Source organism: Orbilia oligospora (genome assembly GCF_000225545.1).
Source record: "Orbilia oligospora ATCC 24927 unplaced genomic scaffold scaffold00215, whole genome shotgun sequence".
In the NCBI taxonomy this organism is placed as follows: domain Eukaryota; kingdom Fungi; phylum Ascomycota; class Orbiliomycetes; order Orbiliales; family Orbiliaceae; genus Orbilia; species Orbilia oligospora.
Window position 1 is genome coordinate 2,230,216 of NW_011645772.1, and position 15,660 is coordinate 2,245,875.

The 15,660-nt window shown below is 42.9% G+C and overlaps 4 protein-coding genes across 4 annotated transcripts; 2 read left to right on the forward strand and 2 right to left on the reverse strand.

Annotated features, from left to right (window-relative positions):
* Positions 1-324: 324 nt before the first annotated feature.
* Positions 325-1,989, reverse strand: AOL_s00215g656 (uncharacterized protein; the record flags this gene model as incomplete). The annotated part of the gene is made up of 1 exon (XM_011129858.1): positions 325-1,989. One exon carries the CDS (start codon positions 1,987-1,989, stop codon positions 325-327), a length of 1,665 nt encoding a protein of 554 aa, XP_011128160.1.
* A 3,442-nt stretch (positions 1,990-5,431) lies between these two features.
* Positions 5,432-6,581, forward strand: AOL_s00215g657 (uncharacterized protein; the record flags this gene model as incomplete). The annotated part of the gene is made up of 3 exons (XM_011129859.1): positions 5,432-5,492; positions 5,769-5,831; positions 5,899-6,581. The coding sequence occupies 3 exons, from the start codon at positions 5,432-5,434 to the stop codon at positions 6,579-6,581; spliced, it is 807 nt and encodes a 268-aa protein (XP_011128161.1).
* A 1,421-nt stretch (positions 6,582-8,002) lies between these two features.
* On the forward strand, positions 8,003-8,413 carry AOL_s00215g658 (uncharacterized protein; the record flags this gene model as incomplete). Its single annotated transcript, XM_011129860.1, has 1 exon — positions 8,003-8,413. One exon carries the CDS (start codon positions 8,003-8,005, stop codon positions 8,411-8,413), a length of 411 nt encoding a protein of 136 aa, XP_011128162.1.
* A 1,282-nt stretch (positions 8,414-9,695) lies between these two features.
* AOL_s00215g659 (uncharacterized protein) lies at positions 9,696-14,706 on the reverse strand (the record flags this gene model as incomplete). Its single annotated transcript, XM_011129861.1, has 5 exons — positions 9,696-9,728; positions 9,827-10,620; positions 10,704-11,946; positions 12,115-13,700; positions 13,773-14,706. The coding sequence occupies 5 exons, from the start codon at positions 14,704-14,706 to the stop codon at positions 9,696-9,698; spliced, it is 4,590 nt and encodes a 1,529-aa protein (XP_011128163.1).
* Between the last annotated feature and the right edge of the window lie 954 nt (positions 14,707-15,660).

A 15,660-nucleotide genomic window follows, 5' to 3' on the forward strand; every position in this document is an offset into this window, starting at 1 on the left:
GCATACAAACTATTCTATATCCAAAATACAACAAAATGATTTCCTATTCGGCAGAAATGACATGCGCTTCGTCCTAATATTGTCGAAAGTTGTCTTAAGATACTTATATGGACATTTACATAGACTGTCTATCAATGCAAATTTAAGGTTTACTAAGTATTAATATTAGCTAAGATACTACATAAGTATTCTCCACTTCATCAAATAGTCCAGCGTTATTGCGACGCCATAGGATCCTAGCTAGGAGCCGTCACCTGCTAACCTTCACCTTATCTTCGAGCTTTGTCATATAAAATAGTAGTAAGAAGGACATTTATGTGGTACCTAAGTAAGGTTCACATCAAGATGTGCATTTTGAAACATTTTCGTCGAGTGTAGCGCTTCCATAATGAGGTGTATGGGTGTGACATAAGTAATATCGTTCACCCCCTCCCTAAAACCAGAACCACCAATAACTATCCCACTAATCCTGCCATAGGCATCGGCGACACATGCACCGGAATCGCCAGCCTCTGAAAAAAGAGGCCCGAAGGGAGACTCGCGAAGTCGACGTTTTGCGGCAATACCGATGACCCCCAATTCACGGGATAGGATTTCAACACCCTCCCATATTCGACGTGTGTAACAAGATACGCAGGAAGCCTTCCCGAAAGTGACCCCAGATTTGGGACCGTGCTTGAAAACGATGGGGCAATTTTCGCCGTTAGAATCCTTCGTAGAAGGTGTGGCAACCTCCGCCTTCGGAGTTTGACCGTGAAGCCGAACAAGTCTGTCTTCAGGAATTTTAAAAGACGTGGCGATTGTGGGATCCTTTTTAATCATTTCCCTTATCTCAGCGTTTGTGAGCCTGTCTCCAAAGTGGATAACATTTCCAAGAAAATTCTTTTCGTCAAGGATTCCGGGTCCTATTTTAATAACGGCTAGGTCCAGCGTGGTGCAACCTGGCTGAATAGAAAAACTTATAGGCGGCGCCCAAACGAGCTCTCCAAGAACTCGGCTCTCCACAGTTCCCCACTGGGTATCGATATATTTGTGAAGATCCTCGAGCTTAGCTACCTTACTTGAAGTGAGTGTTAGGCTTGCTCTATCATCGGGAGTAGCTGTCCCATTTGCTATGGCGTTTTCTATGGCGTTTTCTATCGCCAAACCCCTTTCATCGAGACTTTCGATTTTAGAGGCCATATCACCGACAATCTGTTGTAAATCGGCATTGCTTCCGATCCGAACTATCTCTTTTTTGGGCTGATTCGTATCGGTCTTCGTGTACTCGACTTGACTCTCCTCAAAGCTCTCAACTAAGGCTACGTGACGAGCGGTGACAAGGTAGATGTTATTATCCTCGCTACCACCGTCTAGGAAAAAACCAGCAGACCCCGCCGGATCCAAGGTCCCCTTAGCGGAAATAGGGAAACTCAAGGTTGCAGTGAAAGGATCCTTTTCCTCCCGTAGCAGATCCCGGACTTTGAAAAGGTCGATAAACCGAACACCACCGCCATCACCACCAGATCTTCTGACAACTGAAGAGCGTATTTCCACAAAGCAATCTGCAATTGAATTCGTATCGATAACTTCCTGGCACATTAATGCTGTTTTTGCAGCCTTCCTATAACTGAGAGTGCCCGGTTGTACTCCAATCCAGACGATTGCCGGGCCCAATGACGGGTCTGTTGCAACCGGGATATGGACTGCTTCCAGACTCGTCCATTCTATATCCATCTGCTTAAGAACACCCATGATGCCATTCGAGATGCCAGAATCCCACATGCTAACAATAGGGTTCTTCCCACTAATTGCATGGATAGTTTTAGCAACCGGATGATCGAAAAATCCGATTGGATTGATATATGGTTGAGGCTTAGTTGTTGCCAAAAGAGGTGGCTTTGACGGAAGTCCATGGTAATAGTCTATCGAAAATATGTTGCTTGGAACGACGAAGCCACCCAGTGAATCGTCGACACCGTCAGAGTTCGTGCTGTCTATGGTACTCATCGTATATGGCTGTTTTAAAGAATCCAAGTCTTTATCTGTAAGCACTAGGTCAGTTTACGAGGAAACAGTTGGTAACTTTTTTCAATGACGCGATTTGCCATATGGAAATAGATATAATTACCTATTACCAGATTCCCTGGGGTTTGTTGGATTATCGGCAAAAAGGCGTTGTCTCAAAACTCAACTCATCATGCTCATGGGATGGTAACAATATTATTTCTAGAATTGTGACAGCGGTTGTCCCCATCAAAGCATTCGAATCAGTCGCATTTAAAAGATCGATATTCTTTTCCTCTAGAAATTTCTTCTTCTCCGGTTAAATTTTGTCTGGATTGTACGAGGGATTATTACTCGCGTGAGGAGTGTTAGTTAACTTCTCGCTTTCGGAACGTAAATCTCGTGCGATAGACGGCGTGTCTGATCAGCCAGAACTCAGCTGCGCGGTATATAAGTAGTATATAATTAAGTATGTATATATAAATATAAATTCATTTATTAAATTATAAACTAGCGTAATGTGTGACACTTTAAAAGCGAATTGAAAATTTACGAAAAAGTTAGCACTAAACGGCGGTACAAAAAAAACTCAGAGAAGAATTAACAAATGTATTTTATTGAATAATCTGGGGGGAAAGATATTAGGGACACGGGATTCTCGAAAGTAACATAAAGTATACTAGGCAAGTACCTACCTACTTAAGTATTTAAATATTTCAAATATCCCTACGGATAGGAAGTCTCTCTAGCAATGTGCGAAGAAAGAATCTATACTATCATTTTGTTAAAATCTCCACGGTATAGTCCATGACAAGACTAAGATGCGAATTCTTGGTTATATACACAGTGTCGATTAGTACAAGGTCTTAAGAGAGATCGAATCCTAAATAGGTAAAAAAATACACTTACACCGTGCATATTGGCTATATATAGGTATAATCGCATGAATATACTCCGACGGCCGGTGTTCTCTCGGCTTCGGGTGTTAGGAATTCCACATATCAATTTACTACTGATCTTATTCTCAGATTTCACAAAAGGTCAATTTGAGACAAGGTTATAGCTATAGTAAAGTAAACTTATGGATATAAATTCGCATCTGCAGATCGATCCCGATAGAACGCCGGTACAAAGTCCTCAGACAATCCCTTTTTAGAATTCTGTGCTTCCAATGCTTATAAAATGTGCCACAGTATGTGCAAGACTAGTTAAGGTGCTGGCTTAAGCCTTTGACTCCGATAAAATTTCGGTAGTAATAATTAAAGTGGCCATAATTTTAAAATTTAATATATCCTTATCCCGATTTTTTTCTATATAAAAAAGGACGAACTTATAGCAATAGTTATTCCTTATTACTCTATTGGTAAGCTGTAAAGGTTTTACTCTCGGTAACCCTCTATAGCCCTATATTTATTTATAACGGTGGGTTGATCAATTGAGTCTAGGCTAATAGTAGTTACTTAAGCGGCGATACCGGCAACTGGCTTATCGACAACTGGTTGGTCAGATTGAAGCCCCATTGAGAAATGAGTTATGATATATATAGTGCCTACTACATATGTGCATGTGCAAACAGGTGTAAATCCTAGTCTACTCGTTTGCTAGTTGTAATATGCAAGAAGGATATCTTCAGGGAACAGGACCAGGTATCTCCGGTTTACAACTTCTACACTTCTAACCGGTTGAGAAGAATCCTAGTCAATATCGTCTGTATTCAGAGTCGGTCAATCTTGTATAATATATAATTAAATTCCTGCTTGAGTCTATAGTATCACAGTTCTCGATACTTCATAAAATGCCCAGCCATGGTTAGTGTTGATACTGGTATACTGAGTAGAGGCTCCCACTCACCTAATTAAATACACGAGGAAACGAGAAGCTGGAAGCCTCATCGTTGGGTTTGTAGCTATAAGTTCAAATTTCAACCTTTGCCTCCCAGGCCTATAAGTTTGTAAAATCCTAGATTACAGTCCTAAAAAGACGGTCATTTGATGCCTGTGCACCTAAAGCCCTCTGCCCTCACATCTGCGCCTGGTCGACATGGTCTCGAGGCTACCTAAAACCGTTCGGAACGCACAACAGCTTTGCATGTGGCAAAACCTAAAAAAATCTGTGACAGGCCTAAGTTCATTATAGTCGACACAACACATAATCCTAAAACACTCCGCCAAGAAACTCCAAATTCCACATTGGACCAATGAAAGACCAAGCTAAGTCTCCAGATCCCTCAGAGCACGCCTAAATGACCAAAACCTTAATTTTAGGAAAAGCATTTTTTGGCCACCTTGAGCAGCCTTAGTTAGATCACTCGTTTATATCTTGCTGTATTCGCACAAACAGCCATTCAGGCCTAGGCGTAAGTAATCCTAAGAGCCTAAACTGAGCCTAAACAGTCTTACACAGTTTTGGTTACCGGAGTTACGAAACTGAGTTAAATGCAACAACAAGGGACTTTTTTGTGTTGTATAGACACCGAGACTTGTGTTGTCCGTCCTAGGTTGGTGTTGCATGCTGTGATCCAAGATCTAGGTTAATTTGGTCTGTAGACGATATCATATGATCATATGATTTCAACTATCTGATATACCTTACATCTACCAAACTACTTGATCACTTTAGCTTCTACTCTTCATTGATAGATCAACGAATCCATTCATCTTGAAATATAAATAACCTTAGTACTGTCTCTTCATTCTTGGTCAACAATCTGCCCAGCCCTACGAAACGGGAAATTCCACATAGCACCTGCTGTCGGCGAACGAAAGAAAAGACCACACAATCAATTATTACAAAAACCGGCTGCCAGAAAATTTAAAGGTAGGCATTGAAATACTGATACGTTCGTTAGTTCTTTGTTTCTCGAGTAGATCTAGTCTTGAGGCCAGTCGAAGCATTCAATACGTATTGTATTGTCTGTTGCAAGATGCAGTTGAGGGGTGGCTCTCCATACCACCAAGAACAGACACTGGTCTGGGACCCAACCTCAAGATCGAACCTGTAAGTTGCTTCTACCGGAAGGCTCTCGAGGAGGCTTACTACGGCTCCTTCAGCGAAAAGACTTCGGGTCCGTGGTGCTTGTCTGCAAGATTCAAGGACGTACGTGCATGCGAGTCCTGCTGGGTGTGTTGCAGCTCCGTACGTCTGGGACCGAGCCCGGCGAGTGTCTGGTAGAGACCTACTTAACACCAATGCAAAGTCACAAAATAAAATATCGAGATAGAGAAGGTCTAAGGCGGCAGATGGTTTCCTTTGGCATCTATCGAACACGAAAACAAAATAAAATAATAAAGAATTAAGTAAAAAAACATATCGAAGCCCGTGATTGCTATTCGAATTCACCTTCGCCTCAGAACGTCGATGGACCGCGCAAAGCATAAACACCATTCTCGATCCGATCCCAATTGAATCATCGAATTCCGGTTTCCTCATCGCTTTCCATGTCAGCATGAGGACACCGACCCCTACTCTCGAGCACTTTTTAGGTCTCGATAAAGAGGAACCCATTGGTATGCTAGTTGACTAGAATCTACCGGCTGCTCTGAGTATATATTGGATTAAATATAATTTCAATAATACCAGTGGCTTAAATTCCTCGGTTTTGGGTTATCATTTTTAAGTTTTGTCCATTTAATACACATCTATTCTAAGAGTTACATGCCTAAGCTTTTTTTTTTTTTTTTTTTTACGTAAGTCTGGTTTGAGAAAAGATTAAGCTCAATTCAATATGCTATAAATTTATAAACCAAGCTTGCCCGTTTGCTAACTTAAGCTTAAACAAACAGTCTGGAGTAACCCGAATGAATTCCAGGATTACAACATATTTCCAGACCCAGAGCTGCAAGACGGTAAGATGTTGCCCATTAGGAGGTATGTATTGGGCGATAAGCGAAGCACACATCTAATTAGACTTAGGTTTTGGGAGTCCAGCAGGCATCGAACCACAGGGTTTAGAACTTACCCAACTACACTCGCCACCCCATCAATCACGATCAAAGCGGAGGAAGTCACGAAAGTCTCTTGATCCAACCTATATCTGCCCCACCACCAACTGCGGTCAGGGATTCAGTGATCGAAAGTCCCTTGGAAAGCACCGCAACCAGGCACACGAGGAAAAGGAGTACAAGTGTATCTGTGGCCACGGATATACTAGGCAAGACGGTCTCAAGGGCCACCACCTCCTTTGTGAAAAACACAAGCAAAGTCTTTCACTTAAGGGCTCTACAGGGATCGTGAAGCGCATGAATTCGAAGCACATATCAGGAGATCGCTTGGGTCAGATCGGAGCGTCAACGATGGTACCTAATCATAGATCTAGCCGTCATAGCTCCCGGTCATCGGCAAATGGAAGTACCGTTGTTACGCCTCCAATTACAGTAGATTACCGCCTCAGAAAAAGAGCCAGAGACCAGCAAGCAGGTGAAGACAATTGGAGGGCGAAGTGCCATAAAGCTGAGAGAGAGAAGGAGGAAAATGACAGAACATGGATGGAAAAATACCATGAACTACAGATACAGCATGCAAATGAAAAGGCGGCGTGGATGAATGCACGTCATGAATTAGAAGAAAAGCTTGCTAGAGCAGAGGGAACCGATTAAACAGCCTTTATGCTCAAGAGTATCGAGTATAAATATTAATTATCAGTTCTCTTATTGTATAAATGGTCTTTAGTTGTCTACTATACATATTATACATGCTCAAATCGATTCCCACCATATACATGTTTACAATAATGTACAAATACTGCCAGTTATAATTAGGATAGTTCCAGTCTTGTCTTGATCGGTTCCATATATTTGAATTGCTAGACACATCAGCTTCAAGTTGGGTAATACCTATTATTGCTAGCCTCGAGACCAGTATTGCATTGTTGAGCATGCGCATGCGCGGGTACCATGGATACCGGGTGCGCAGGTGCATTGATCAACCGTGGAAAAAGCAAAGCGGCGTAGGACGTCGAGGACGACCGGGTCAACACAACGCCACGGACCCGTCCGAACACATGCAACGCATCGTCCTGGACTTCGGATGTCCATAATGCATAATTAAACGGAGTGGTACTTAGGTATCCAGGCCCGGACAGACCTATTCTAAATGCCAATTTCAAGACTGCACTGCTTTAAATATCAATTTCCCTATCTTGCAACTCCAACTCCAGATTAACTTCGATGGTACTTCTCTCGTGTCGAGTTGATCACCGTCCTTTCATACTTTTTTCCATCCCGTGGGGAAACCCACATTTTTAGAATTTGAGAATGCCTTCACCTATGTTTAATCCACACCGTTTTCGAGGGCCATGTCGACGACCAATATGGATTTTAGTCCCAGATATTTTGTCGATTCCACGGACCGTAAGGACCTCCTTCCACCATTTCTAGGCTAATACCTAATTACACACCTCGTCTCTCGTGAAACTCAATTTTTTTTGGTAGACTTTCTAACCATTGCGCAGCTATCGATCCCAGCGGTAGTCCCGGCGTTAGCATACTGTGCGAAGTCAGACCAGAGCCTTGTAGGGGATTTTCAGCAAACCCGCAGTACAGTAAGGTCTAGACGCTTCGATCTTCGGAAATTTTAATTTATTTTGTTAGCCTAACAAAGAACATTCGTTCATCCAGGTCCTGACATAGCTCACGCCCTCTGTTTCTTGTTCGATCCCATTACGACCTCGAAGCCCAATTCGCCTAGTTTAGTTACAAAACTGAATTCGCCTGTGCCAACTGCTGAGAACACAAGGCTAGATACAAATGGGGGTAGCAAAAAATCAAAATCGGTAGGGCGCTCCTGGGAGGGGGTAAAAGGGAAATCTTCGACACGGGATTGCGGATATTGTTCGAAGTCCTTCTCAAACCTTCGGATGCTCGGTGATCATATGCGTCGAGTCCATGGCACGAAGGGTTTCAAATGCGAAAAGTGCGACTATCGCTGTTCGAGATACGACAACCTAGGATCGCATCGGAAAACCTGCAAGGCCCTCCCAAACAAAGGAATCGGGGCTCCCAAACGCCACCGAGTCAGCATGAAGAGCCTCACGAAATCACCCGCTACCACCAATGCAATGACGGTTTCCGAAACTACTTTTAGTCTTGGTCCCGAAAACGGTTCTAAAATTCATAAAAGAATAACCCATGAAACTACTCCCGGCCTTGGTCACAGCACTAACTCCGAATCTAGCACCACAAATCGCATAAGTACAGATATACTAAGTATATCACCTACGGATATTCAATTTAATATACGCCCTGTTGGCTCTGAAATTTCAGTTTCTAGTGTTGACAGTGATCAGTTGAGGGAGCTACAGGATGAAAACAAGAAATTATGGAAGGAGGTAGAGCGACTACGTAAAGAGCTTGAAGACTCACTATTTGAAGCGAGTCTTTGGAAACGCACATCTTTGGAACTTCATAACTCACATCGAGGAATTGCTTAGCCATCAATATATACGAGGGAGAACTACTTCCCGTTTCCGCCGTCTTTGAAGACGAAAAAGACTACGACTGTGGGAATCCGGGGGAACGGCCATGCAGTAGTGAAGGCAAGATGTCCGAAACTACAACAGTGTCATAGGGGGTCCCTAGAGGCTATCTGAACTGATCTTCGTAAACAAGCTACGGAGTTGACATGAGTTGGATCAAATGAATGACGATCGTATCGTAATCTCGTCAACGAAGCTGAGGTCGAATTTTTGAGAACAAACTTTGGGTACATATCGGATTCAGACTCTGTCCCGCATCAAAAGCGATGTAACCAATAAAATGATTTGCATTGTATATTTTTTAAGAACTATTTGGTTCGTGTATATAAAAAATGGGGTTTGTGGGTTTGGTGTCCTTGGTATTAGTTCTTTGCGATTTTGCAGGCTTTGGGGTATCATTTAACCTGTTTATTTTCTTGTTTTCCGAGGGACGAAGGAGACATCTTTAAATGGTCAACATGTTACAAGACGGGCCATATGCATACTAGTATTGTATAGGCATTTTTTAAGCCTGTATTAATATATTAACATAGCACTTGAAATACAACAGCTTCAACGCGACGTCCACGTGCACTGCTAGCATGCTCTCTCCAGGCAGGACAAAACTCCAAGAAATACTAGACTGAGGAGCAGCTCTACAGATCCTAATTTCGTTTGTGATTTCATTCATGAGAATATCGCTCTAATCTAAGTAAGCGAATATGATCCATACAGGCTTTTTAAAGGAGCACCTTGTTATAAAGCTCGATTAAGGGCCAAACTTCCTGGTCACCTAATTACCTATGCATCTACTTTCCTCCCATGATAAAAAAAACCATATAATTATATACCCTAGAGCCCGAAATTTCAATCTTGAGTCCACGCCCTTAGTGGAACTCACTCAACAGACTTTAATTTATCGACCCATACACCAGATTCATATCTATGCCGTGGAGGCTAACCCGTGAATACTACCTACCATTGTGATATAATATGAGTACAGATATATTTAACGGAGCTTGATTGCTTGTAAACCTATTACGCTGTGAAAAATAATTGAGGACTTAGCCTCCTGAGAATACGCTAAATTTAGATCTAGTCTAGAGGAGTTGGCGTTAACGTTGTAACCAATGCCCCGCCCTTTCAAACTTTTAGAAAGGAACACAGATTGCAAATAATAGAGATCGCGCAAGAATCGCATATTAAGAAAGAAGATAAAGATAGGACCGTGTATGCTACTTGTGATTGGAGCTGTGAATCATTTTATAGTAGCTTCTAGTGCAATTTTATTCTATAAAGTAAAATTACTATATTAGTTCTCAGTCTCAATCGCATGGGGTTAGGGTAACAGTGATAAGAAGTGTCGATTTGTACAAGCTATGCACTCACATCAGCTTCATATTTTTCAAAATCCAACTCTAACAACTGTAGCCGATTGTGTATAAAGTAGGCGAACGACGATTTCCACATCATTGTGCGAATCGATTTTAAATTATTTGACCCATAGTCTTTTTCCCTCGTGAACATCGGATAAATATCCTCTGGTAGCCATAAAACTTTGTCCTTTGTTTGTCTCCGAATTATCCACCCACCATCTAGATCTAGTTCGCATCGAGGGTCATCGGCACATACATCATAGCTATTTGCAGAGGTCAACATGTTGAAGGAGACCGGCCCCAATTCAGTTTGTATCGTGCGAGATGTTTTGCTTTCGGCATTTGAAGAATATGTTGTCTTAGGGATTAGCTGTGGGATAGGTTCGGGTTCGTCGATAACTTTAACTTCTTCCCAGCTACCAGTCTTCCATATGTGCGTACCAACTTTGATATCTGCATCGAGGCCAAAGTGAACTGCTAGTAGGTCTCCTTCACATGAGCAGGAAACCCCTCGGAGGGCCCCCACAATTTTCATATAGACTATAAATTCACGGACTGGTTCTCCGTTGGAATTTTCCGCGTCAAATATTGAGATTCGTTGGTTTCTGGTGTCCGAGCCCAAAAGTAAATATGGTTCCGCACTAACAAATATCTTGCCGTCAGGAGAAAAACACCCCCTGGGTAGCCCCACACTGTGTCCTACAAAATTGAAGACAAAGCTTTCGGGAAAATCTGGTCTAGGCCGCAGAACAGCTCTCCCGGACGCCAAATCGTAAAATATCATCCGAGAGTCTGACCATGGAGATCCTACCAATAAAATAACAGTAAGAGTATTCCGTCAGGTGAGCTATACATCGATTGCATGCGTGTTTCCTTCCCTTTGAAGGGACCCTGAAACATGCCGGAGTTTTGATCCAAATTTTGATCCAAAACAGAATCAAAGTTTCTATGTAAATCAGGATCAGAATCTTCAAATTGATCTGTACTAGAGGCGACTTTGACATCTGAGGCGCCGAGTTCCTGTGGCAAGATATTCCACAGCCGTACTCCGGTTTGGTCCCCAGACGTTGCCCATAGTCTGTAGTTTGGCGATGCTGCGATTAAGGAGATCTCCTCACCCCGATGAGCGAAAAGTCTATTGACCATTGCGCCGGTGTGAAGATCCCAGATCTCAATAGACCCGTTTTCCCAACCCGAGAGCGCAATTTTTTCATTTGATACGAACTCCAACGCCGCTGGGTCAAACTTTGTTTTGATAGTATATGCTCTCTGTTCCTGTAAGCCGAGCTTGCTATCAAGTCGATGAGAGACCACTAGGTAGGTGGTAGTGCTATCCTTAACCCTCTTTGTGACATAAACTAAATAACGGCTGTCGGGTGAGAATTTCATCCCTGGGCGTTCGACTATGAAAACTACTTGCCTGTTTTTAAAAAAAGAACCATATCGAGTGTTTTGCAGGTATAAGACGCTCGGATAACTCAAGACTGCTATATATTCCAGATTGGGTGAGATCTCTAAGCTTAAGCCTGCGACTCCGAAGACGGGAAACTCGAAGGACTGCACCACTTTCCGTGAGTCTATTGACCACATCTTGACCACACCACTGCCCTCTACCACTACTGCAAAACGGCCATCCAGCGATAATCGAAAAATGTGCTCTCTTCGAGAGCTTTGAGGCCAGGGTGCGTGAGGGTTTTGGCGCGACTGTAGGGTTTGGTTTTCTATTATATCGAACCCACCCAAAAATTTTCCTGAGGCAAGATCCAATATATCAACCCTTTGACCGATGATAAGAACTAAACTTCGGCCATCAGGCAAGAACTCCATTGCATGAACGCCCTCGCCCCAATACCTATCCAAGTTGATTTTCTGCCTCAACGCACCAGAGGTGCAATCCCGGATAGTGATGCATTTCGGCGAGTACGTATACGTCGCAATAGATTGACTATCATGAGAGAACTTGATGATGCTTGCATTCTTCCCATCCTCGAATATGTGCGTCCAAGACTCCCAGTTCTGACTGACATTCGGTGCGATTTTTACCCATCTCAAATGCGTTCCAAAGAACCGCTTCCTCATCAGGCTTTCGGCCGGTGACCATAATAATGCTGAATGGTAAACCTGCAACGGGGCCTTGGTAATTATATTAGTATTATATTGGATAAACCTCCCAAAGTCATACAAATAATCCCTCAACTGGATGGCTTCATTTATCTAGTCATGCACACCCATGCATTAGAATTTGTTTAAGATATGCTCGAAGCCGTGATACTATATGATTACACTGGTGGTATATCTTACCGACAAGATTGACTTGAGTGCCGCGATGGCGTATATATTGTTTGAGTATAAATCCATCAAAGCCGTTGCCTCAAGCCACTCTAAACAGTAATTTTGTAGAAATTGGTGAATCTCGTCTTCATCCTTCAGTTCGTCTCGGGCCTTTACGAGATGCGTCACCCAGTAGCGGCAGGCATACGCGATATCCGCCGTCAGAGTCTGACTAATGGAACTAGAAGAAATCTCATTACGAAAGATTCCTGGAGACCTGAGCCCGCAAATATTTTTTTTGAGACGATCTCTCATAAGCTTGATGCAGTATTGAGCGATGTTCCGGTGTATTTCACGTTCATCTAGCCAAAAAGGGTTATTTGCCTTCATATCCACATCAAGTAGAAACTCTCGGAATGACAAATGAAGTGTGCTTATTGGGCCATCTAGATCAGTTGGAATATTGAGGACGGAGTGAAACCCTTCTAATCTCGTTTCCACATCTTTTTCATCCATGGAAATAAGCCTCGAGAGGCATGGCAGTGAGAGTGGCTGCTCGAGAAGAACTATTATCCCGATAATTTCTTTGAATTCTCGGATGATTGTGGCTCTTTGAAATCTTGTTGTCCCCGCTAGAGACTGCGTTAGAATGTGGCGATATGTCCATTGAAGTGATTTATCGGCATTGGCTTCTATTATTATGGGCCCTGATTCGCATCCTAGAAGATTAGATAACTGGACATCGGGACGGAACCTCCGATCGTCGAGAAAGCGGCAGATATTTGCAGCGACAATAAACAACGGAGACGCAATTTTGACTAAACTTTCGATCCCCGTACTGGTTGGCCAATCTTCAGCAAGTCCTCCTTTTGCTCGTATCGTAGCTAGCTCATGTTGGAAGAAAACCCTTATGTCGCTTTCAATTTCTAGTTCCTCAATATCATGCAAGACTCGCTTTTGCACAACTTGCGGTAATGCTTTGAAGATGTCGTTTATAAACGTTTCTCCCCTGCTGGTAATGAAAACGGTTATACTGTTGTCTATATCTGTGAGTAAGGCGAGAAATCGTACTATAGCCAAAACGTGGTTTTCATTCTCGCATTCATCTAGTGCATCAATTACTAGAGTAGTGCGTCGAATAGGTTTCGCTTCCATTAATGGTTTCTGGATAAGCTCTTCAAATTGTTCGCCCAGATTTTTCTCAGTGATCCGAGGGTCTTTCCCGAGAGCTTTTGAAATCCCAGCATTAACACCACGGACATGAAATCTAAGATCAGCTGCTAGTGTTGTAATGAATCTTTCAGCTTTTGAACAGTCTTCGGTACCCCGTCTGAAGAAGAAGCTACCACCAAGTAAAGCTTCATCTTTGAGGAACTTCGCAACCGTTCTGGCAATTGTTGACTTTCCAGTTCCAGCTCCACCAGATAGCCAGAATATCTGTTTAGTAGTTTGGATATCAGAAGTAGTCGCCCAATCGGTTATTACTCGGAGAAGATTCTCTCTTGTGTGGTTCAAGCACATTGGCTCGCCTTCAGTTCCAAACGACCCAAAGGTAGCACCTCTAGCGACAGGCAGTGAGATTCGTATTTTCGAGGATCTACCACCTTCGTTCGAGTCTATTGAAGCGAATCGCGTTAGTTAATGGTTCCACAAGAGACTTCAGACCTCGTATACATTGGTAACTTCACCTCTTACTGGTAAACAAAGAATAAGGGCCTTCGCAAAGGCCGCAGCAACTAGAGCGGCATAAGGTTGCCAAATCTTATTCTTATGGCTATCAGAATAATCGCAGATGCCTCGGATCACTAAGAAAGGTAAGGTATTGACAATTCCTTCAGCCTCCATTTCGAAGCATAAAACATCTTGCTCTCGACTGAGCTTATCTCGGGTCTTTCCATGCCTCATAACCTGGTCGCCAGATGCAATAAGCCCATAGTGAATATAAAGCTGGTGCTCGCGTCCCTCTCGAACTGGCCTAGTGACTAACTTGCTGCTATCGCAATCAGAACAAGATTTAGTTTCATCCAGGTGGTCATAGTCCATCTCGTACAGATGGTCAACCCCAGGTCGAGCGAACTTTCCAGAGACGGATTCTTTCGATAGAGCATCGGCAAGAATAGTGTGGATCCCGCTGTCCTGTTCCGAACGTAGTTTAGATATCGCGTTGAGGAAAAGTGTCGGTGGGCCGTTCAGGTATCTTCCAGTTTGGACAAACTTGCTCTCTTGCATAGTTTTCCCAAAGAGATAAGGCAGTACCCCTCCATAGTTCCCCTTAGGGATACCCACCACGACGTCGCCCAACCTAATATCATTCTGTGGTAATAGTGGAGCACCACCTCCGATTCCAACCATTAAACAATTTTCCACAGATGGAAAACTGCGGTGCATGTTGGCTACGACAACAGCCGCGGATGTGGTTCCCATAGATCCAGATGGGAGGCATGCTAAAACGATATTATATGAACCGATTTGTCCGAATTTATAACTGTTGGTATCGTTTTTATCTGGGATCGGTAGTTCCGGATGGATTTTATCCAAGACTGCTGTTGCGGCTTCGAGTTCTAGAGGTAGAGCACATATCCAACCGATCGTGTAGTCCTCGGTATCGAGGTCCAGGTCCATATTGAGACTTGCGATTTCTCGCGAACGATGTTAATGCGAAATGGACTTTTCTTTCTTTCTTCCTTTTCCTGTTTCCCTTCAATGAGACCGTATATATTCCTAATATATATATATATAGATATATGAGAAAAGAAGGCTGCGTAGATGATAGCCGCGGGGCGTGGCGCATGCCATCGGAATATAGAACAAACCCAAGAATTTAAACCGTACCCCGCGCACAATATGCGATGTCCGTAGACAAGGCTGACAAGAAACGCTCGAAACATTGACAACTGTTCTGCATATGCCAGCACAGATGAAGTAGGATCCATAATTATCCCTTCATTTAACCTTTTTAATTTGCTTTTTGAATGCAACTTTCCTCCAGTTAATCCATACCATTGTCCCTGAAGGTCCTATTCATTTAGTGGACTTATCCTCGATGTTACACCCATTGTTGTTCTATCCTTTTTGCTCACACGCAGACGAACGATCAATATTAAAGTGGTAGCAAGATTTACATGCACATACGTACTCGAACAAGAGATCAAAATAAACTCTTTTTTTTTCTTCTGCAAAACTGAACGTATATACGTATAGAACTAAATCAGCCACACTTTCTAACAAATGAACTAGCGCCAGGAGACCTATATCACAAGTCAACATTAAGGCTAGTGTTCGCGCGTGAGAGTGAGAATCGAATCGTCTAATTAATTGTTTAGGCTTTTGATACCATTTTCGGCCTAGTTCGGCCTAGCCTTGTAGGACACTTCCTATTACAGTCGAGATTACCTAAATAGTTAATTTCCTGTTCCGGTTATCAGAACGTAAATCCAACAGTTACAACGCGCAATACCAGCCAAAGGCTAACATGCGTTAACACAGCACACGATATTGTCGCATGATCGGGGGAACTCGGAATTCATTTTAATGGCTTCTGACAAAATCCGTAATAGAAGCTGACCCGGAATTTTT